The sequence below is a fragment of the Ursus americanus genome, chromosome 2, assembly GCF_024610735.1.
Source record: "Ursus americanus isolate L20-20 chromosome 2, mUrsAme1.1.p, whole genome shotgun sequence".
In the NCBI taxonomy this organism is placed as follows: Eukaryota; Metazoa; Chordata; class Mammalia; order Carnivora; family Ursidae; genus Ursus; species Ursus americanus.
The window spans coordinates 31,868,930-31,891,442 of record NC_142128.1 but is presented as its reverse complement, the minus strand read 5'-3'; the positions used below and the strand labels follow the sequence as shown (position 1 = coordinate 31,891,442).

The window sequence follows — 22,513 nt, the reverse complement described above, 5'->3', positions numbered from 1 at the left end:
TGGGTTTGTGGAATATCGAGGTGGGGCTGGTGCTTGTAGGAAATAAGGCTGGAGGTAGAATGGGGCTTGGGTTTCATCTGACACGAAGGGTGACCAACCGTCCCAGTGTGCCTGGGACTGAGGGATTTCCCCAGACATGGGACTTTCAGTGCTAAAACTGGGAAAGTCCTGGTCACCCTAGTAGACTTCTTGGCTTGACCAAGGGCACTGTGGGTGGAGAGGAAAGAAGATAAATAAAAGAATTTAGAATTAAAAAAAAAAAAGGTTTTTTTGGACATGCAAAGCACCTAGGAACCCTCCCCATTTTAAAAAGTTTATTTTTAAGAACAGTTTGAGATTTAAAGAAAAATCGAGAAGATAGTAGAGAGCTAGAATTGCTTTTGAACCAACATTATTCTTTATAACATTCTCAGCTTTCAAACTGGAAAGGAACCTTTCTGTTAGGGTTGTACTTTTGCAAAATAGGAAACTGTGCACCTGTGGTCTTTGTGTACTGAATCGAGTTAGAGATTCAGTCGAGGCAGACTGAGATAGGAAGAGGTTATTGGCTACACGGCACGGGTGGTTTATTGCCCAGACTAGTGGCAAGGCCGTGATACGGACTAACAAATGCCCACCAGCAAACGGAACCTTTACTGATGGAGTTGTGTGATTGTTTCTGAAAGATCACCTTTAGCAGAACTGTGAGTCCACAGACTGGTAAAACTATGTTGGTGTTGTGTTGTGCTGTTGCCTTAATTCTGACCTTTGTTGGGGGGGGGGTCATAATTCTTGGTTGCAAATGACTGAAACCCAGCTGGAATTACCTTATGCCCCAAACAGAATTGATTGGTTCCTGTCACTGAGCAGTCTGTCCTAGCTAAGTCATGGCCAAGTCCAGGTGTTCAGACAAAGCTGTCAGCATCTGTCTCTTTTCCGTTCTTGTCTCCACTTTCTTCTGTGTTGGTGTCTTTCTCAGAAGGCTCCAGGCTTACATCTTATCAGTCTAGCAATCCATGGGGAAAAAGGGAGCTTCTTTTCTAAATATTGTCCAGAAGTGAGTTTAGTTGGACCAACCTGGGATCTCATGCTCAAGCCTGAGCTAGTCACTGCGGCCATGGGCATGGGGTGCTCTAATTGGCCCTTGCCTAGAACCGGGGCGGCATCAGCTCCCTCCAAGCTAGTGGAGAGCGAATGAGAGAAAGGGGTGGTTCCCCCCTGGGAAAATCCGGGGTTAGTACCCAAAGAGAAGGGCAATGTGTATCTAGCAGGCAGATGCTCACCTGTTCCCGGTTTAGTCAAATTTTTTTTTTTTAAAGATTTTTTTAATTTATTCGACAGAGATAGAGACAGCCAGCGAGAGAGGGAACACAAGCAGGGGGAGTGGGAGAGGAAGAAGCAGGCTCATAGCGGAGGAGCCTGATGTGGGGCTCGATCCCATAACGCCAGGATCACGCCCTGAGCCGAAGGCAGACGCTTAACCGCTGTGCCACCCAGGCGCCCCCCGGTTTAGTCAACTTTTGTCTAGGATAGCACTGATTATTTTTTTTAAAAGATTTTATTTATTTGACAGAGAGAGAGACAGCTAGCTAGAGAGGGAACACAAGCAGGGGGACTGGGAGAGGAAGAAGCAGGCTCCCAGCAGAAGAGCTGGATGTGGGGCTCGATCCCAGAACGCCGGGATCACACCCTGAGCCGAAAGCAGACACTTAACGACTGAGCCACCCAGGCGCCCCAAGCACTGATTATTTTTAAGGGTACAGTATCGCCAGACTGATTTTTTTTTTTTTGAGGATATCATATTCATCAAATCACTTATAATGAGCCGGAGGCACCCATTATGTCAAGTCCAAGTTCTTCCAGGCCTTCAGAGTGTTCTAGACTCTGTTGCCATCCGTCTAGTTTTGGAGCACTGGTGAGGGTCCTCCAATGCAGGCTAGGGAGTCAGGAGCATCCTTGGTAGACAGACAGCCATTTAAAGGGAGGTCTAAAAGATGGGAGTGTGCCAGACTCTAGGGGGGAGGGTGGAAAGGGGTCTGCTGTAGGCAGAGGAAACAGCGATTGAGAGACCTAGAGGAGAGAGAGAGGCCGAGGTCATTCAGCAAGGGGGTGCATATGGGGGGACGGGGAAGTGTAGGACCCCAGAGCAGATCGATGAGGCAGGAGAGGTCACAGAGACCTCTTCTTAAAACATGTTAAGGACTTTGGACATCACGCTGAGAACAGTGGGAAGCTGTTGAAGTTTTTTTTTGTTTGTTTTGTTTTTGTTTTTTGTTTTCTTTTTCTTTCTTTTTTTTTTTTTTTTTTTTGTTTTTTTAAACTAGAGTGTCTTGGTCCAGCCGAAATTTGGAGGGTAGGTTGGGGGAAGGCCTGGCAGGAGGTGGGCATCCAGTTGGACTGCTGCCATCTTCTGGGGAGTGAGGGTGGCCGCCTCCCCTAATCCAGGGGTGTTTCTCGTGCCACTTCGCCCTGATGGACCTCCTGTCTCGCTGACACACACCTCATACACCCGCCTCTCTGCATCTTTGCTCTCTCCACTTGAGCTCTGTTCCTCTTCCTGCCCATCCAATGCCCACTTTATCACTGAAATACCAATTCTTCCATAAAAATTGCCCTGGTGACTTCAGCCAGCCGGAAGCTCTACTGTCATCTCTCATGTCACTTGTTCTTGTTCCCACGGTCCCACTCAGTTACCACATAGTCACGTACAGTCTTCCCATCGCCAGAGTTAGACCAGCTGTTAGATGCTCTGGGCTTTTCAAGCTTTATCCCAGCCGGGAGTTAGAGCCCCAGGAAGCTGGCCAGGGTTCCTCAGACTTGTCCTTTTGCTATCAGAAATGGTCTTGTCTCTCCCAACTTGAGCATAAGCTTCATAAAGAGAGACCTGGGTGGCTTGTTCACCTGGGAGTTGTCAGATGCTGGCACAGGGCCTGGCACACAACGAGTGATCAGTGAGTATTTGTCACAGGATGAACGGAAGAGGCAACTTCTGGCCAGACTTTTCTTAACAAAGGCCTGCTCTGGCCAGTTTGGTCCCAGTGTCTGTGCTGGAGCTGTGACTTTGTGTATAGGGCTGCAAGCCCTGCCTACACCCCTGTGTGGTTGTCAGCATCCCAAATGTCAGACCCAGTCTCACTGGCTGGCCCAGTTTGACATCTTTCTGGGGTGATTCATCGGGAGAAGCACCGCCTATCACACCTTTCCCCAATCCTCTGGTCTCACTGCACCCCATGTGGAGCGTCTCCTTGTTTTGCTGGCTGGAGGGCCGGGCACTGACCACGTGTGGTTTCCCAAGGCACGGAGCGGACGCTCAGCCTGAACAAAGGCTCCGAGTTCCTCTGTCCCCCAGACATTGTTATTTTGGGATGTGTGCTTTGGGGTGAGTGGATTTCTAGTCTCCTTAAGCTTCTGCCACTCCCCTTATCCTTCCTCACACTTTAGCTTACGGGTAAGTTTCAGGGTAAGTTTCAGGATCTTCCAGTAGGAACATCCTAAGAGGCACATTATGATACAGATCATAAAACTTGTATGAACTTAGTGTGTCTAAGTGGACATAATGATTATTGACTGTAATGGTTGAACCTGTGAAATACGGGACTCTTGAGAGCAGCGTCTGTGGAGGCAGAATTCGTTTACAGTCCGTTGTCCTTGGCGAGGAGCCTCTGGTGTGTTGGTTGTACACTGGCAACAGGCTATGGTTTTCTATCCAGGTATTTCAGACTCCAGCTTATCACTCAAGGTAGAGTACCGTGCGTGCACGGGTCTGATATTGGGATTCTACGTTCTACAGAGCTTGTGCTGGAGATATGATGCTGGCTGTTTTCCAAAGAAATAGAGTAAGGATCCGTTATAAGGACGAAGTTCCGATATGTATTTTCCATGCCTTTTTGGTTTGTTGTTTTTCTGCTTCGTTTCCTTGCATGCTAGGCATTCATTTATAACTTCATGTAAATGCTTGGTTAATAATAGTGCTTTCTTCATTGTTTGCATTTTCTATCCTGTCATGGTTATATGCAAGGGGTCTGGAGTCAGACTGCTTTCGTCCCCTGCGTCGGGACTCTGGGCGGGTCCTAGCCTCCCAGAACCTCAGATCCCTAGAGCATCAAGCCGGCTTATTTTAAAGGTTTAATGAGTGAATACATCTAAAGCGCTCAGAAGAGCGCCTTGCAAAAGGAGGGCCGAGCTGCAACTGTTTTTGATGATGATGATAAAAATGTGCACACACAGAGTTTGAGAGAAAATGTTTTCATTGTACCAGTGATCATTGTAAGAGAAAACTGTCCTTCTGACCTTGGAAACTTATCTGAAATAGGGACACAGCATTGCACACAGAGATAGCCCCGGTAACATTGTTGATCATCTGAACAATGAGGAATCCTAATGTCCTGCAGAGGAGTAACTGCTGTGCTTGTCCTGTCAGCAGTGAACTATGTAGCCATTACAGAGGCTTGCGAACAGTTGTAACAAAAATGCTTTTATCACCCCAAGAAGGGGTGGGAAAGATGGGCAGGGAAACGGCTCTACAGTATGAGCTCAACTACTGTGAGTATCCACAGCAAAGGAAAAGACCCAAAGAAATACATCACATTCCAGCAGTGTTCATCTCAGGGGGTGGCGTAATTGACATTTCTCTTTTGTTGAAGTAGTCAACCTTCCTAAAATGAGTGTTATGCTCAATATCAGAAAGTTGTTAAGCTGTATTGATATCTCTGGGTAGTTGAATTACTTGATCTCCCAAAGCTCTGGAATTAGATGTGGCATCGAACTATTAAACCTTAATCCATTCAGCTTCCCCCCACCCAGTACATTTAAGCAAATATGGATTGAGGGTCCCATTTCTAAAACATTACCTAAGATGGGTAATAGGGCACAGTGGGTGTGAAAAGATGAGCAAGGTGCAGGTACAATCATCATAGAATTTTCGAAGTTGAGATGTAGTGGGTATTTGTATCTACCAACAGCAAACATTTAGAAAATGATTATTGCAGATGCTACCATTTACAAGAGCATCAAAAAACATCTGTTACCTACAAATAAATCTAACAAAAGATGTGCCAGGCCGGATCCAGACCACACTGAAAGAAATGTAAATGTCATGATGTTACCTTATTGTAAAGATGTCAGTTCCCTCTATATTTAGCTAGAGATTTAGGGCAATCTTAAGGGAAATCTTAGCAAGTATTTTTGTGGAAGTTGAGAAGGTGATTTTAAAATTTATGTGGAAATGTAAAGAGCCAAGAATAGCCAATATAATAATGAAAAAAAAAAAAAACAGAGGGAGAAAAGTTGGAGGACTTCCACGATCACATAGCAGGATTTATCATAAAGTTGCAGTAATCAGCGTGGTATCAACACAAAGGTAAATGAGTAGATCAGTGGAACTAGAGCGTTCAGAAAGTTCCCACATGTGCAGTCATCTGATAAATGACAGAGGTGACAGAGCGCATTGGAGAACTCAAGACCTTTTCAGTAAATGATGCTGAGTCAACTCGATTTCCACATGGAAAAAATGAATTTTGGCCAGTATCTTACACCATACACAGAAAAATCAGTTCCAGATGTATGCTAAGTCAGAATTTCAAAGTAAAACAGAAACGTCGCAGTAGCAGGTGCTTGCTACCCTACTGTCTGTCTCTTGCTCCCCTGACCAGGGCTGGAGAACTGCCCATCCTCTGGCTCATCACACAACCCCTGGCCCCCAGCTTCTGGGATCTGCAAGGAGTAAATCTTGTGACTCTACTTCTTTGCATGGGTGTACTGAAACTACACCTCCAATCAAAACGACCCAGTGGGTTTCACTTCCTCAGGGTGGGAGCGCCCATGCTAAGGAGCTCCCTACTGCCCCCGTGTGGGTGGCTGGTGCCTCTTCATTCAACTGCACTTTCTTAATTAAGCACACCAGCTCTGCTTCCCAACACAGAAGGCTTCACCAGGAGATGCCAGGAGTTAGAAGTCAGGGCTGGTGCTAAAGATTTTAAACCCTCCCATCCCTCCTGGGGCTCTTCAGAGCCATAAAAGCCACTGCCTCTCCCACGGGGCCAGGAGTGTGTTAGTGGGATGCTGTGGATGCCATCATCTCCGCAGAAGGAAACGCTGGAGTGGGGAGGATCTGCCCTTCCCCTGGGCTGCCAGCGATGCCTGTCCCAGCGATGCCTAGGGGGCATACCGTGGGTCACTGATGGCCATGGGGTGAGTGATGCAGCGATGTGGACAGCTTAGTGGGAGCTGGTTCAGAATGCAAACTTGGGGCCCTGCGCCCAGGAGGCAGCTTTGGTGGGTGCGGTGGGTGCGTCTGGGGTGGGGAGCTAGAATCTGCAACTGAAAGGGGATTCGGACACAGAGGGCCCTCGAAGCACAATTGGAAAAACTCCTCTGAGCTTCTTGGGGAAAATGCACAGGAGGGGAGGTGGAGGCAGAGATTCACGAGTGGGTCCTCCTGCAGTTCATCCGGGGTGCTTCAGTGCTGTGGAGCCCCCTTCGCAGAGGGAGACGCTGGCCTCCACGCCCACGTGCAGCCCTGCTGGTAGATTTGGGCACAGGTGGTGGAGATTTCTGTATTTGGAGAGCTGTTCTATTACTGTGTGTTAAAAGTTGCATGCAATCTTTGATTAAATGATTAAGTGACTCACTATACGGTCTTTAAAATATAACAAACAGCAGCAATATTAAGTAAAACCCACCCCCCTGAAGCAGATTAGGCCTTACTGTTTCATCTGCAAGGTTCTACCTCTTTATACCCTACCCGTTTTTAGAGATTCTCGATGGTAGGATCCTGTCTATTCCCCTGCCTTGCTCTCACCAGCCCCACCTCCAAACTGAAGGTAGCCATAAAAGAAGTCAGAAGGTGACTCTTTTTGAGTCAGTCCCGCTTGGTCGCCCCCTTTTCTTCCCAAACCATGACAGTTGAAGTCAGTCTGTGGCCCTTGGAGATGCTATCTTTTTATTTTAAATTTTTCAAGTTTTTATTTAAATTCCAGGTAGTTAGCAGTGTAATTAGTTTCAGGTGTAGAATGTAATGATCGCATTCACCACAAGTGCACTCCTTAATCCCCATCACCTGTTTCACCCATCCCCCCCTCCTCCCTTCTGGTAACCAGCAGTATGTTCTCTATAGTTAAGAGTGTTTCTTGGTTTGCCTCGCTTTTCCCCATGTTTGTTTTGTTTCTTAAATTCCACATGGAAGTTGTGTGCTATTTGTTTTTCTGTCTTAAGTTCTTAGTGTTATGCTTTCTAGCTACATCCACATCAGATACAAAAATACTAACTCGAAGGGAGAGGGGGCGCCTGCGTGGCGCAGTTGGTAGAGCGTGAGATTCTCGAGCTCAGGGTGGTGAGTTCAAGCTCCACCATGGGTGTAGAGATTACTTAAAAACAAAATTAAAAAAAAAAAAAATGGAAGGGACAGCCCTGAGGAAGGGGAGGGAGCGCCGTTGGGAGCCAGGAAGCAGGGATGTCAGCATCTTCAAGTCCTGTTGGAAGGGATACATGCACCCCGATGTTTATAGCAGCATTATCAACAGCAGCCAAATTATGGAAAAGAGCCCAGATACCCATCGCTAGATGAACGGATAAAGAAGATGTACACATACACGATGGAATATGATGCAGCCATAGAAAAGAGTGAAGTCTTGCCATTTGCAATAACCCTCTTAAAGCTGTGCAGGTGGCACTCCCAGGGCATCTGGCTGGGCGCTAGTCCCCATACCGCCTAGGACTGGCCTCAGTGATTCTTCCGGTTGCCCTGACCCCTGGTAGAGGCCTGAGGTTAGGACTTGGTCTACCTGCCTCTACCCCAGCGGCAGGCACAGGGCTGGAGCAGCAGAGGCCTTCCAGGAATATTTGGGTGGGTGAAGCACAGTGCCATAGCCTCCCAGACCCACCCAACAGTGGAGACCCAGCAAATGAGGTCAGTGCCTTGAACTGCAAGCTACCCACTTCGTTTGAGCTGTGAGTTCTCATAGGCATTCCAAAGGTGGTTTTTAATTTTCTTAGAGAGTGCGCGAGCGAGCCCCCACGCAGAGGGGAGGGGCAGAGGGAGAGAGAGTCTTGAAGCAGACACCATGCTGAGCATAGAGCCAGGCACAGGGCTTGATCCCAGAATCCTGAGATCATGACCTGAGCTGAAACTAAGAGTCAGACGCTTAACCGACTATGCCACCTACGTGCCCATGTTTTTTTTTTTTTTTTGTTAAAGATTTAAGAGAGAGCGAGAGAGAGCGAGCGCGAGTGCAAGTGGGGAAGGAGCAGCAGGAGAGTGTCAGACTCTGCATGGAGCTCGGCACAGGGCTCGATCCCACACCCCTGAGATCATGACCTGAGCTGAAATCAAGAGTTGGACGCTTAACCGACTGAACTACCTAGGCACCCCTCTCTCCCCCAAGGATCGTCTTGATTGTACGCGATTTTTGTCCCAGCGACTAGCTTTATGACCTCCCCTCGCTAACCTGGTATTCATCTCTCCGAAGCTTTGCATCAGCCTGGCTGAGGGTTTTATGCAAGACGCTTGGCCTGGGCCACGTGTCTCCACTTGCTCCACCAGCATCAGGATCACCTGGGGGCGTGAAAAGGCCCGCGAGTCTTGCTGGTTCTGAGTCTCCAGATGGGCTCCAGTAGCCCCACTTTATCTGGCTCTCCAGATGATTCTCTTGCACACCAGAGTTTGAGGATGGCCATCTTCAAGAGCTTGATGATTCTCTTACATCTGTTTGGGTTGGCGTGTTTCTGGTTAACACTTCACAGCATTGTCTACCATTTTTCTTGAGTGGCGAGTTGCTTCTTCTCTGAATGGGAGTTGGGCTAACCACATCCGAAAAAGCACAGCCAAATTATCCCTAGAATGTCAGTAGTGGTCATTGAGCCTGGCATATATTTCAGTTGGTAATCCTTAATTTTCTTTCCTTTCTGTCAGGTATCTGTACCACGTCTTGACCAAAAACACCACAGTCACAGAACAGAACCGGAACCTGCTCGTGGAGACCATCCGTTCCATCACTGAGATCCTGATCTGGGGAGATCAAAATGACAGCTCTGTATTTGAGTAAGGGTTTCCAGTGTTTTTTGTTTTTTGACTCTCCTTCCTTTGAATATTTTTCTCCTTCCTTTGAAATGTATGCCATGAGTCATTCCTGATGACGTCAGGATTTGACACCCATTTGGGTCTTGAGCAGATCTGTATCTGTATCTCTATATAAAGTGTCCTTGAAACACTGGAGAAACGTAGGCTGGCAGTGGGAACGTCAGGGAAATGAGTGTCTCTCGAAAAATCTGAAAATGTGATGGATAATTTTCCAAGTAGTGTCCGACAGTCTCCCCCAGTGGAAGGTGAAAATGTCCTGGGAAGTTAGCTTCTGTGTGAACTGAAAGGACCTTGCCCTGGAGAGACCTGAAGAGCTCATATTTATTGTGTTTACTGCTGGGCAGGCCCAGTGCTGAGCTCTCGGTGAGATAATCTAAGTCTCCCAACTGCTCCCGGGTGGAGGCCCTCCTGTCATGAGCATCGCCATGTATGCTCAGGGTCGCACAGCTGGTAGCAGCGAAGGAGCTTCTCCTCATTCGTGTACTTCCTCGATGAGCAGTTGTAAGCCAGCCTCAGTTTCCTCATTTTTTTAAAAAGGGGGGCAGGGGCAGAGAGAGAATCTTAAGCAGGCTCTATGCCCAGTGCAGAGCCCCAACGCAGGGCTTGGTCTCACAACCCTGAGATCATGACCTGAGCTGAAATCAAAAGTTGGATGCTCAACCGACTGAGCCATCCAGGTGCCCCTCCACATCTTTAGAGAGAAAGTTCCTGCCCAGTGCCTGGTACAGAGTAGGCACTCAAGAATCATTAGCACACGGTAATTCATAAAGATGTCCGTATTATTGGACAGTTAAAAAGCAAAAAGGCTAGAAGCTGTGGACAGCTTCCCCAGTAGACCTGTCTCTGTCTGAGTGCAGAGGGATCTGGGTTATGACAACCACCAAATACAGATTTTATTCTTATATAAAATAATCTCAACTGTAAGTATTGAGGCCACTTAAAAAACCCATTTAAAACAAATAAAGGTGTTCCGTTTCCAGCCTGGCGTCTTACTAGATATTCTGATTTTCCAGACAGCTCTCTGTTTTCATCAGTAGGGTTATCCAAGATAAAGCTATTCGTGGAAAATGCAAACCTGTGACACTGGCCTTTTCCCCAAAGAAAAACGTGAATAAAGAGGGAGGTGTTGTCTGCAAACGGGGCTGGCTTCTTTTGAGGATCATGGGTAATAGGTTGGTTGGTGTCTGTTTTGGAAATGTGAATGACCTCTGGATTAAAGGTTAGAAACTGTGTCCCCTTTGACTAGAGTGGACTTTCTGAGCCCATCTTTTGTCTCAGAAAAACCGCTGAGCCCTGAGAGGCCCAGTGCTTCCTAAATGGCTCCCCAATAGGGTCCCCAGGAGAACTTGTTTTTAATCCATTCATTTTAGAATAATTTTAGATTTATAGAAAAGTCACAAAGATGGTACAGAAAGTTCCCAAACACCCCTCACCCTGTCTCCCCCGCTGTCAATGTCTTATCTGACTGGGGTGCGTTTGGGGAAACAGAAGCTAACCCTGGTATGTTAGCATTAAGTACACTCCCGACTTGAACTGGAGTTCGCCAGTTTTTCCGGAAGCCCCGCTTGCTGCTCTAGCGGCACGGTCCAGGCTCACACAGTCCATTTAGTGGCCACGTCTACCCGGCCTCCTCCGAGCTGCGACAGATTTTCAGTCTTGTTTTCCTGACCTTGATGGTTTGGAGGAGCACCGGCCAAGGGTCCTGTAGAAGGGCCCTTACCCCCGTCTGGGGGGTGATGCCTTTCTCATGATTAGCCGGGGTTTATGGGGAAGAACACCACACAGGTGCGTGGCGCTTCTCATCCCACAGTGTCAGCAGTCAGGATCTCCACCTGCTCTCTGGTGAGGTTAATCTGGTGGCTTGGTTAAGGTGGTGTCGGCCAGGTTTTTCTCCTGTAAACCTATTCTTTTCGCCTTTCCCTACCCTGATCTTTGAAAGAGTCACTCAATTTAGCCCACCTGGGGGCATGAGAACTTAGCTCCGCCTTCTGGAAGGGGGGTTAGTATCTACATATATTATTTGAAATTTTTCTGCATGGAAGACTTGTCTCTTCTCCCGGTTTACTTATATCAATATGGGCTGTGGATGTTTATTTTATACTTTGGTTAAAGTACACTGTGGATCTAGTACGGTGTTATTAAGTGTTGTGTCATTAATATTAAATTAAAATGCAATACTGTGTTATTGGATTAAAGCAGACTTTGGATCCAATACTGTATTATTTATTGTGTTGCTCCAGTTCCAGCTTTGGGTACTGGGGGCTCTTTCAGGTTTGGGCCCGTGTCCATTCGACACACCCCATCCTGGTTTTTTTGAGCACTTCCTTACTTTCCTGTACTCTAAGATGCTGGGGGCTCATCTTGTATTTTCCCTGCCCCACATCTAGAATTAGCCATTTTTCCAAGGAAGGCCTGCCTCTCCTAGGGAGTTTTAAAAATCCAGGCTCCTGGATTTCACGCTAGACATGCAGAATCTGTCCCTGAGCCTGATCTAGGTACAAACATTCTAACAGGTTCCCAAGTTGGTCATGGTGCTGCAGTGAGCTTCTTGGGGGATGCTTGGGAGTCACTAATTTCTTCAACCCGAAGCAAAGGAAGACAAAAGAGGTCAAATGAGAGAGATATTCTGGGGATCAACCTGCAGGGCATTTGTAGGCAGACAGGCTCCCAGAATCAGAATTGGAAAAGGTTTGAATTCATGTTTTTTTGGTTTGCTGATTCGTTTACCTTTTCATGAATTCAAACAGAAGTTACATAGCACTGAACAAGAGCCAGTGATCCTGCCACTGTGGAACTGACAGCTGAGGGGAGAGAGACCCCCAGAATCAAGTGACAGACACTCGTGACTGCAGGGACCTGTTCTGAGTCACCCACACGAGTGGTTACCTGGTTTTAGCTTGCATACAGAGAACACATAACTAGAAAACACCATTTTCTGCCTTTCAAGAAAGGCATCAGGGGGTTCTATCTCCATTGCAAGACTAAAAGAGCCAGTGTGTACCCCCAAAAGTCTGTGTCTCCATGCTGCATGTACACAGATGTCCTGTCTAGAAAAAGAAAGGCAGAAGCTGACCTGGGGGCTGGGTAGCTGCCTCTTTTCTATGAGCCCCTTCAATCCCTTCCAGTTCTTTCCCCCAAGATTTGGAAACTTTTGCTAGCGTTATCTTGCCCCTTTGTAGGAAATTCCAGGTGGTGCTGTTTAACATGCCAAGATAGGAAAGCAAAGGAAAGAGGCCTAGTAAAGAAAACTAAGGGTAGAGAGTATTGGATGGGAAGAGCTGGCTGGCGGGTTTCTCAGCATAGGTAGATCACTGTGTAATCATTTAGTGTGTAAAGATCTTCCCCGTTCTGCTTCCCAGGATCAGCACTGTGCTCACATTCTGGGGAGAGAGCGCGAGCGGCCGCCCTTTGCCGTGAAGGACGGCGTCGGCGGGGAAGCCGGGGCCTTGCAGGCGGGGTCATCGGGCTGCTCTGCAGATGCCTTTGGGAGTCAGGGCGGTCTACGCCTGAGTGCGGCGCACGTGGCCCGCGGATGATTGGTATTTCCACGTGTAGAAGCCAACCGCTGATGCTTTCCCTTTCTCTCCCCAGCTTCTTCCTGGAGAAGAACATGTTCGTTTTCTTCTTGAACATCCTGCGGCAGAAGTCAGGCCGCTACGTGTGCGTTCAGCTGCTGCAGACCTTGAACATCCTCTTTGAGAATATCAGTCACGAGACCTCGCTTTGTAAGGACAGTCCCTGACCCTTGCCTCGTCGCTGCTGCGCTTTGGCGCGTGTCGCTCGGCGTGGTTTTCGTGTTGCGTTTTGCATGTCTGTGCTTACTGTGTATGTCTTCGTGTGCTTGGGCTGCTCTAAGAAAATGCCCCAGACTGGGGGCTGAGATAGAAGCTTTCTGTCTCACAGTTCTGGTTGTGCGAAGTCCAAGACCAAGGTGCCTTCAGGGGTAGTTTCTGGTGAGACCTTCCCTTCTTCCTGGTTTGTAGATGACTATCTTCTTGTTTCTGGTGTGGCCTTTCTTTGTGTGTGTGTGTGTGTGTGTGTGTGTGTGCGCACGTGGAGAGAGAGTTCTGGGGTCTTTTCCTCTTAGAAGGACACCAGTCTTCTTTGATCAGAGCCCCACCCTAGGACCTTGTTTAACCTTAATTACCTCCTTGCAGCCACTGTCTGTAAGTACAGTCACAGTGGGGGTTAGGGCTTCCCTGTGTGAATGGTGGTAGCATGCAGTTTGGTCCCTAACACCATGTTTATCCCTGCCTGGTACCATGCCGTGAAGGGCTGAGAGGGTTCCCTTCTGCTCAGTGATTCTGGGCTGTTCACATTTTTTTTTTTTATAACTGGTTGAGGTCGCTGAATCATCAGCCAGTGGAAGAAGCACTAGAAGCAGCTGGGTGAAGAAGAATGGCCCAGAAGCATGCAAGGGCGTGCGCTTTGGCAGCTGACCTGCCTGCCTCAGCCCCACTGCCTGACGAGCCCGGGTGCGGCTCGGAGCTGCTTCTCTGCCCTCACTAAGCCCCAGCTCTTCATCTGAAACAACCGCCCTGCGAGGCAGGTGCTGTCTGTCCCTCACTTAGTGCCCAGGGAGTTCCAGTCAATGGCCCATGGTGACAGCTCTAGCAAGGCCCGGATCCAGAAGCGGCTTCAGCGCAGCCAAATTAGTTCAGGGTCCACAGCTAGGGGTGATTGTGCCCCTGGAGGCCATTTGTCAGTGCCTGTGGACATTCTCGGTTGTGGTAATGGGTGGGGGTGTGGGGGTGCTGTTGGCATCTGATGGGTAGAGCCCAGGGGTGCTGCTAAGCATCGAACAACGCACAGGAGAGCCCCCCACAGTAAAGGATTATCTAGCCCAAAATGTCAGCAGCGCCCAGGGCAAGAAACCAGGTTTAGCTCCTCTTCCTTTGTGCTTGACCTCTCGCTTTATTACTCTAAGACGACTACTGCAGGCCCCAGGCCCTGCCCCCCAGGAGCCGGGAAGAGAAGACAAGTCACTGAATGCCTGTATCAAAGGCAGGCTCTAGGTCCCCAAGACGGGTTTAGAAAAAGTTTCTGGTGGGTGAAAGGAGGTAGAGATGGCGGCATTCCCGCTCAGGAGGAAGCGGGAGAGGCGGGGAAGGGCTGTGCACGGTGGCTCTGGGAAGCGGCCACTAGGTGGTGCTGCCATCCCAGGAGTCTCTGCTTGCACTTCCCCACGAATGTGAGTTGACTCACTCTCCCTAAGTGGTTTCCCGTGTTAACAGCTTTTGTTACCCTGGATATGAATTGTGTGCGGTTTCTGAAAACTCCGAGCGGGGAAGACCCAGCTCAGGGGTGTAGGCCCTGGACTCTGACCCACCAGGTCCCAGGCCCGGCTCTGCCACAGTGGCCTTGGGTGTGCTCCGGGGGTGGACTCTCCGCTCCCAGCTGCGGTTTCTGCTTCTGTGAAGGGGAGATGATGCTCATATCTGGGGAATAGAGTGGTCTGAGGATTAAGTGTGACAGTGGATGTGCAGAACGGAGCCTGGGGTCTGGCAGATGGAGGCGGCCACTTGAGCTGCTTTTATCGTTAAATCCAGCATTCCCCCAAATGTCTGTTCTCGGGTAATGCTGCCTCAGCCCAGCTAGCCACGGTAGTTGGGGTGGTAGAAAATACTGGAGTTTCTGGGTCACGTGGCTTTTCTCAGATTAGGACTGGAAAGGGTGCTGCGCTGTAAGAAAAGCAGGCAGACGCCACTGTCTTTAGGGCGAACCCACCGGAGCGCTTTTGTAAGCCCTGCAGAAGCAGTAGACATCACTGCTTTTACAGCACTTCGATTGGTGGGGGTGAGGAGGACACATGACTTTGGCTTTTATTTTCATTTTCCAATCGTAGGAAGAAAAGTCTTCGTTGTAAAACAACAACAACAACCCAATCAACCGGCACGAGAGTATAGAAAGCAAAAGTTCCGCAGAGCCTCTCCTTCACAGTTCAGCGGACACATACCGTTTTGCCATTTGTTTTCTGTTTTTCCAACTTCCTGCTGTATCTTAGATCTTCGTGCAGCCCGTTCACATGCCCCCCACCTAATTTGGCTCCGGAGCTGCATCTCGCTGAGCCCTGAGTTTTTCAACCTGCCTATAGCCATCGAGGTGGTTTCCGGGTTTTCACTATTACCAGCAGCCATTTCACATACGCACCTGTTGCCTGTCCGGTTCCAGTGACCTAAGTCACAGAGGGCCCGAGAGACTGAGATTACTTAGCGACTCCTGGGTTGAGAAAAGGATACCACAGAAAGTTGGCCACCCAGTGAGGGGGTAGTAGAAAAATCCCAGCCGTATAATAGAGGCACCTCAGCTGGCCCCACGGTGGCCCCCACCACCCACAGAGTCATCCTGTGGAGGCCCTGGAAAAGTCCCCGCTGGGGAATGATGGGAGCATGTGGCTTTTCCAGCTCAAGAGTGCAGCTAAAAGTCTCGTGGTTGTCTGTCTGAAGCTGCCAGCATCGGCGTCTGTGCCTCTGTGGCCCGGAAGCCGCCAACCAGTCACAGTGGGGCTCCCTGTGACATCTCTGTAGTCCGTTCTCCTGCCAGCTCATTCATCCCCAGCCACAGCCAGGACAGAATGAGGAAGAAGGGCTCTAGGCCTCAGCATCACCTGGGTTGCTTGTTACCAGTGAAGATTCTAGGCGGGTAGGTTGTGGCCTGTGCAAAGAATAGAACATTACATAGCAAAATGGAGGAAAGGAGTGAATTACTGCCACTGCGTGCGGCAGCGCGGACGCCTCTCGGATGTGGTGACTGGTGCCAGAGGCCAGACTCGAGAAGCGTGCATGTTGTGTGGTCCCTGGATATGAAGCTCTAGAACAGGCAACACAAGTCTGTGTGATCCGAGTCAAACCAGGGCTTCTTGTTGGGAGAGGGGATTGACTGGGCAGGTGTCAAGGAGCCTTCTGTGGAGATAGAAATATGTTCTCTTTGATCTGGATGGTCCTTACGTGGTGTATATATTTGCAAAAATTCATCAAGCTGGACACTCAAGATTTGTGGTGTGTAGATGTATGTATCCGTGTGTGTGTGTGTGTGTGTGTGTACACACACATATGTAAGTGTATAGGTACATGGATTTAAGTTTCACCTATATGTACATTTCCACACATATCAAGCTGTACACTTTAGAGTTATGATATGTGTAATATCATTTTTAAACACTTAAGTCAATTAAGCTTCTTAAGACCCCCACCCCAGACCCACTGCCTCCTCTCTTGGAGCCCCAAGATTTCCCTCAGAAATTGTTAGAATCAGGAGGTACTGAAAAACCGTGCTACGACTACAGACTTCAGGGCCTGTCTGTAAAGCCAAGAATACCCAGTATGCTTTTCTGAAGGCAGTGGCTTTCCTGGAGAGCTGGCTTCTGAGCAGGACCCAGCAGCGGGCCCTGCCATGGCCCTTCTCGCCGCCCCGTGCTCCTGGATGGCTCTTTGGGGTGCGTTTGGTGATGTCAGCCTTTCTAGTTGTACTTTGACTGGTTTAGATTGGGTCCCTCTTTGGCACCAAATAACGGTCTCTTTTCTGTTCCCCCTAAGAGCAACTGTATTCAGTCCTGGTGGCTGGAGGCTCAGTGGTGGAGATTAGGGGTCTCCGCATAACAGCACTAAGAGAAATGGTGGCAGCTGCCATTGCTGTGTGCTTGCTTTGTGCCCCTCACTCTCCTTAGTGCTTCATCTGCTTTATCCTCACAGCAGACCCCTGAGGAAGGTACTGGTATTCCTGTTTTTAGACATGGAAACTGGAGAGTGGGGAGGGTAAGCGGCTCTCCCAGGGTCACCCAGCTAGGAGATGGCAGGGGCAGTGTGTATCTAAGTCCCCTTCGAATGCAAGGCCTCTGAAATACAGGCAGGGCTCCTTAACATGTGGAGCGTATCAGGTCCACCCCAGAGTCGGTAGGCGGAGCCGGAGCCCAAGATTCCTCGTGTCTGACCAGCTCCAGGTGATGCTGGGCTGCAGGTCTGAGGATCAGACTTTGAGCAGCCAGGCTCCAAACGACTGAGCTTTACTGCCTGACCGTGAATGCCTGCAGGTGTGGGTGTTGGTCCTGTTCTGCCTTTAACCACTGGTGTGTGTGGGGGGGGCGGTAGGATGGTGTAGAGCTCTCAGACTGGCAGCCTACAGGACACACAGTAGGGGTGGCAGCACCCGCTTTGCAGGGTGGCTGGTGAGGATTCCAGGACTTGCCTGGAAAGGACCCCAGGCCAGGGTCGCGGACTGCAGGCCCATAGGCTGCAGCCCGCCAGTCCGTCATGAAGAACCAGTTGGTCCCATGGCCGGCATGGCAGAGTCAGGGCATGCAGCATTCAGATGTTTTCCAGCTTCCCTTGCACAGTCTGAGGCTCCCCCGGTGCCGGGCCTGCACGTGTGCAGGGGCTGGGGGTGTGGAGGGGGGTGGCCATTCTGCAGTTATCCCTAGCGCGTCAGGCCCTCACCACCCATTCATTATTCATCCCCATTAGTGCATGACACTGACACAGGTTTTGACCTAGGACCTGACTTCCAGTTCTGTCTCTGGGACTAATGGTCTCTGTGACCTCTGGAAAGTCAATCAACCTCTCTGAATTTTTTTTTATTTCTCTGCAAAATGGGGAGAACGAACCTGCTGGGCCGGATCGGATCGTTGTGGTGATGGTGTAAAGCGCTCAGCCTGGTGCTGGGCACGTAGTGGGGGTTAGGCATAAAGCAGCTTTTAGGAAATCACGCTGCCATATGGGAGGAGAAAAACCACGTAGCCCTTTGCAGCCTTTGGGGATGGCAATGTGACTCTTGATGGCAACATGGAACAGCTTTTAATAAAATCCAGTGCTCCCCCCCCATCTGTGGGTGGTTTGTGAAAATGCCCACACACCAGCACATCTGCCCCACCCCAGCTCTATGTTGAACTTCGCCAGCAAGGAAAAAAGTGTTCAGGTGTTTTTTCTATTTGGTGTAGGAAGAAAGGGTAGCCCAGGCCTTTCTCTCTCATGGCTCTTGAACTTTCTTGAGGCTGTGCATAGTGGGTACCTGATTTCTGTGCTGGCTAAGGTGAAGCTGCTCCCTGTTGGCCTGTTACGCCCCAGCGACCCAGAAGCTTGATGGGTTCGAGCACATTCAGAGTCCTCTGTTACCTGACTTTGTCTGCTTGGCTTGCCTCCAGCACGAATTAACCTATTTTGCTTTGTGTTTTTTTTCCTCCCTCTAGATTATTTGCTCTCTAATAACTATGTAAATTCTATCATTGTCCATAAGTTTGACTTTTCCGATGAGGAGATTATGGCATATTATATATCGTTCCTGAAAACACTTTCGTTAAAACTCAACAACCACACCGTCCACTTCTTTTACAATGAGGTAAGTGCATGCCAGAGGGGTACGTTGGGGCGGGAAGCTAGCCGGTCAGAGCAGGACCTTCGGGCCAGGTGGCCTCGTGTCTGTTGACAAAGCGCTTGTGTGCTCACCGTTACTTGATCTTAGTGACACTGTTAGATTTTGACCTGCTTTAAAAACATTTTTTTTTTTAATTTGAAAGTTACCTCTGTTTTTAATGTAAACATTAGTTTGTACTACCCAAGAGCATTGCATTCTCAGCAGGAAGAAGTGCCTGAAAGTTAACTCAGGGTTGTGTTGCTCTGTGGGAAAAACACATGACCTGCTGCGTGACCTCAGAGAAGTCTCCGTCCTCTGAGCCTCAGTCTTCTCCTCTGAGAAAGGGGAATGATGATCCACACCTTGCAGGATTTTCCAGGGGTTGGATTAAATGAGATGATGTCTTCAAAGCCCCTATTATGTACCTGGCTCCTTAAAATCACAGCCATTGCTGTCCTTTACCAGCTATTGTTCCTGGTATTCCTTGGGAGAATTACTAGCAATTTCAGTAAATAAATTGCTGCTGTTTTCCCAGTGAACAGGTACTTGCTAAGGTCAGTTTATCTCACGTACTAGAAGGTACCGATGCCGGCTGTCTTCGGGCTGGTTCATCCTGTGGCTCAGCCGCTTTATTGAGGATGTAGGCTGTTGTATCTGCCTGCTCTGCTGACCGTACAGTTGGCAACTGTCCTCAGGCTCGACCCCTCATGGTCTCATGATGGCTGCAGCAGCTCCAAACATCACATATTCATGTACCACTGCCAAAAAGCCTGAAGAGATTGCTTCCCTTCTTGTGTTCCTTTCTGACCTCCAAAAACACTTGTTTCCCAGAAGCCCCCCAGCAGACTTCCTGCTGTGTCTTCCTGGTCAGCATCGTGCCACACTCCCTCGCAGGGTGTTGGGAATTTGGGAGCAGCCTCGCAGGGCAGCTCTGCTTGGTCTCTCATGAGGCTAGATGTGAAGGCTGGATGGGTTGGGGGATCTGCTTCCAAGAAGGACCCCTCCTGTGGCTGCTGGTGGGAGGCCTCAGTTCCGTAGGCTTCTCCAGCGGCTGCTTGAGTGCCTTCATGGCGTGGCAGCTGGCTTTCCCCCCGCACAGACCATCTAAGAGACCAAGCCGAGCTTTTGTGACCCAGCCTCAGAGGCCACACACTATCTTTCCTTCCATATTATTTAGGTCACACAGGTGGGCCCTGACTCCATGTGGGAGAGGCCTGAGTACAGGCCGTGATGGTCACTGGGCCGTCCTGGAGGTGGGCTGCTGCACAGCCACGTGCTGTCTGCATGGCAGCTGTCTTCTGATCGGCAGTCATGTATGCTGTACAGCCTCTCTCTAGAGGCAGACCATCCTCTCAAACATAGTCCCTGAATGTGAGCAAAATCTATCTAGCTGTCCCCACATGATGCGGCCAGAACGGCCTGAACCTTGGTTTTCCTTGTCTAGATTAGGAGTGGGGAAGGACTGGTCTCCGAGGGAAGAAATATTAGTTGTCAGCCACAACCACATAATGTATGGCAGTTTGAAAAATTAACATTGCGTGGTCCGGTTTCTGGCAGATGGTAGGCGCTCATTAAACCTGTCCAGAGACATGTAGGTGGTCTTTGCTTTGTGCCAGAGGCTCCCCAGGTGGATGAAATTCAGTCCAAAGAGAGGTACCTCCACTCAGGTACAGCTGGGCCTGTGTTCCCCAGGATGGGAGGGCAAGACCCTGAGATTCTGGGGCCAGAGCCTTGCTTCTGGAAGAACATCCTGCTGGTCACCAGAGGAGCTAAGAGCCTTATTTTTGAGGTGGGCTCAGTTTCCTCATATGTGGGTCAGTACTATAGCTACCACTTGCTTAGGGTACACATCTAGTGCTCTGCGTGGCATCGTCCTCCTTAGACAGTTGTCACCTTGCTGTAGGTTGGTTGTTGCCTCTTCCCTACGCCCTCACTGCCCACCGGTGCCCTTGGTGCAAGGTTGCAGAGCCATGTGGGAAAACTGGCCAGGAGAGGGCAGCAGAGCTCGCCCCGTGCGGCTCTAGGCCCAGATCTGGTCCTGCTTTTCTTAAGGCCCCAGCAGTGCAGTTCTATATTTCTGAACTGTTTTGATCCCTTCTGATGATATCTTTTTAATGCCAGCAGATTCCCCAAACCCTCCTCCTCCATGATTACGTGTCTACTTTTAGTGTTTCTTTCTTTCTTTTTTTTTTTTTTTAAAGATTTTACTTATTTATTTAACAGAGATGAGACAGCCAGCGAGAGAGGGAACACAAGCAGGGGGAGTGGGAGAGGAAGAAGCAGGCTCATAGCCGAGGAGCCTGATGTAGGGCTCGAACCCAGAACGCTGGGATCACGCCCTGAGCCGAAGGCAGACGCTTAACCGCTGTGCCACCCGGGCGCCCCTACTTTTAGTGTTTCTAAATGGAGAAATGTGTCATAGCCAGAAGAGATTCCGAATGTCGTAAAACTTCACACTTGCCTTTCAGTAGTTGAAGTGGCCTCTAATTGTAACAACCAGTCTTGGTGCTGAGTGCTTGTTAGGTAGGAGGTCCGGTGGGAGGCCCCACCCCCTGAAATCATCTCAGTGACTCCTAGCAGCCGTGAAGTGGGAATTGTTATCCCCATTTTATTGACGAAGGCACAGAGGCTTGAAATTTTACAGCACACAGCTGCAAAGCGGCAGAAGAGATCACAGGCCCAGGTCTGGCATTGTCGGGACCCTTTCTGTATTTGTTCTGGGACGGTCTCGCCTTGCCATTCCTTTGCACATCCCCTCTCTGGGAATGAATCACTAGCTTGAGGTTCGTGGGGGATAATGGTTTTTTCGTCTTTTACAGAAGTCTGATAGGATTCAGGAAGCTGGGTGAGGGGAGGCCTGCCCTATGGGTTTGTAACTTGTCGTTGGTGCTTCTTTTTTTTCTTTTTTAGCACACTAATGACTTTGCCCTGTACACAGAAGCCATCAAGTTTTTCAATCACCCTGAAAGCATGGTTAGAATTGCTGTAAGAACCATCACTTTGAACGTCTACAAAGGTAAGGTTCCTTAGGTGCTCATGCCTCGTCTGATTTCTAACTTGACAGCTGGGGCTTGCTCTCATGAGTCTGTATACACACTTCTCCGGTGGGGACAGGGAGCTCGTGTATGACAGCTGGGGTTGCATGTCCCATGAAAAGCTTGTGATCATGGAACATTTAACTGGCCCCTTCCGTGAAGTTTTGTTCCATTGCCTTCGAGTGCGCTCAGTCCTGCATGTTGAAGTCTCCGTACAGAGACACATGGTAGTAGTAATGTCCTAAGAAAGGCATATGTGGGACTCCGAGCAGCCACGTGATACTTAGATAAAGCGAAGTTATCTTTTAAATGTCGTCTTTATACTTTTGTGTTTCAGGCTGTAAAGTGTACTTAAGTACAGTCTGGGGTTGTGGAATCTTTAAATAATGCATAGAAGCATTTCATGTCACTAACGGCAGGGGGCAGCATTGTATTCTCAACCTACTGCAAAGCCCAACAAATTGTCCTTTTGTCCAGATGTACTTAATGCCCAAAACATCGCCCCCGGGAGAAAGCCCTTGCATGGGTTCCTGCCCACCTTGGCACAAAGGGTGCCTGGACACAAGTTTCCCGGCCTGAAACTGGCCTCCGACAGCACGCCTTCTCTGCCTGACACTGGGGTTATTCCCCCTGGAGTCACCACACTGGAGCTGGGACTCCATATTCTCAAGGACTAAAGGGCTTTGACCTTCACGGGTTATGAGTCATGATGTTATTACTTAAGTTGACCCCTAATTGGGGTTGGGGGGAGCTCCTCAGGGACTCGCTCCAGCTTAGTTCTGGGATTGTGTTAAATTGAAGAGCCTGGGCAGGTGGGCCCCTGCCCAGGGTCGCAAACTGAGGGCCGGAGAGCTGGATCCAGCCCTCAGACGTGTTTAGATTGGCTTAGGTATTCCTTGAAAAGATACGTAGTTGCCAGTATTTAAACACGGCGAGTTCTTGGGTCATTTTTTGGATTTCTGACTTGAAAGTAGAGACTTGGCTGCTCTGGGCCCACAGTCTTGTAGGGCAGTGGTGAGCTGGTGCTGACAAGCAGCGCCTCTCCCTGGGGTCGAGGCCTGGGCTCCCTAGTTCACAG

General features: G+C 49.3%; 1 protein-coding gene across 8 annotated transcripts in view; it reads left to right on the top strand.

Annotated features, from left to right (window-relative positions):
- Positions 1-22,513, top strand: part of CLEC16A (C-type lectin domain containing 16A) — a 201,455-nt gene that overhangs the window by 2,960 nt on the left and 175,982 nt on the right. For all 8 annotated transcript variants that reach the window (XR_006777240.2, XR_006777241.2, XM_045784362.2 and 5 more), the window contains exons 2-5: positions 8,888-9,016; positions 12,647-12,780; positions 18,237-18,385; positions 21,311-21,416. Coding sequence is in view for 6 of the 8 variants with exons in the window: in XM_045784362.2 (XP_045640318.2) it covers positions 8,888-9,016; positions 12,647-12,780; positions 18,237-18,385; positions 21,311-21,416 (518 nt within the window). In the remaining 2 variants the exon portion in view is untranslated. The remainder of the gene's footprint in view (positions 1-8,887; positions 9,017-12,646; positions 12,781-18,236; positions 18,386-21,310; positions 21,417-22,513) is intronic.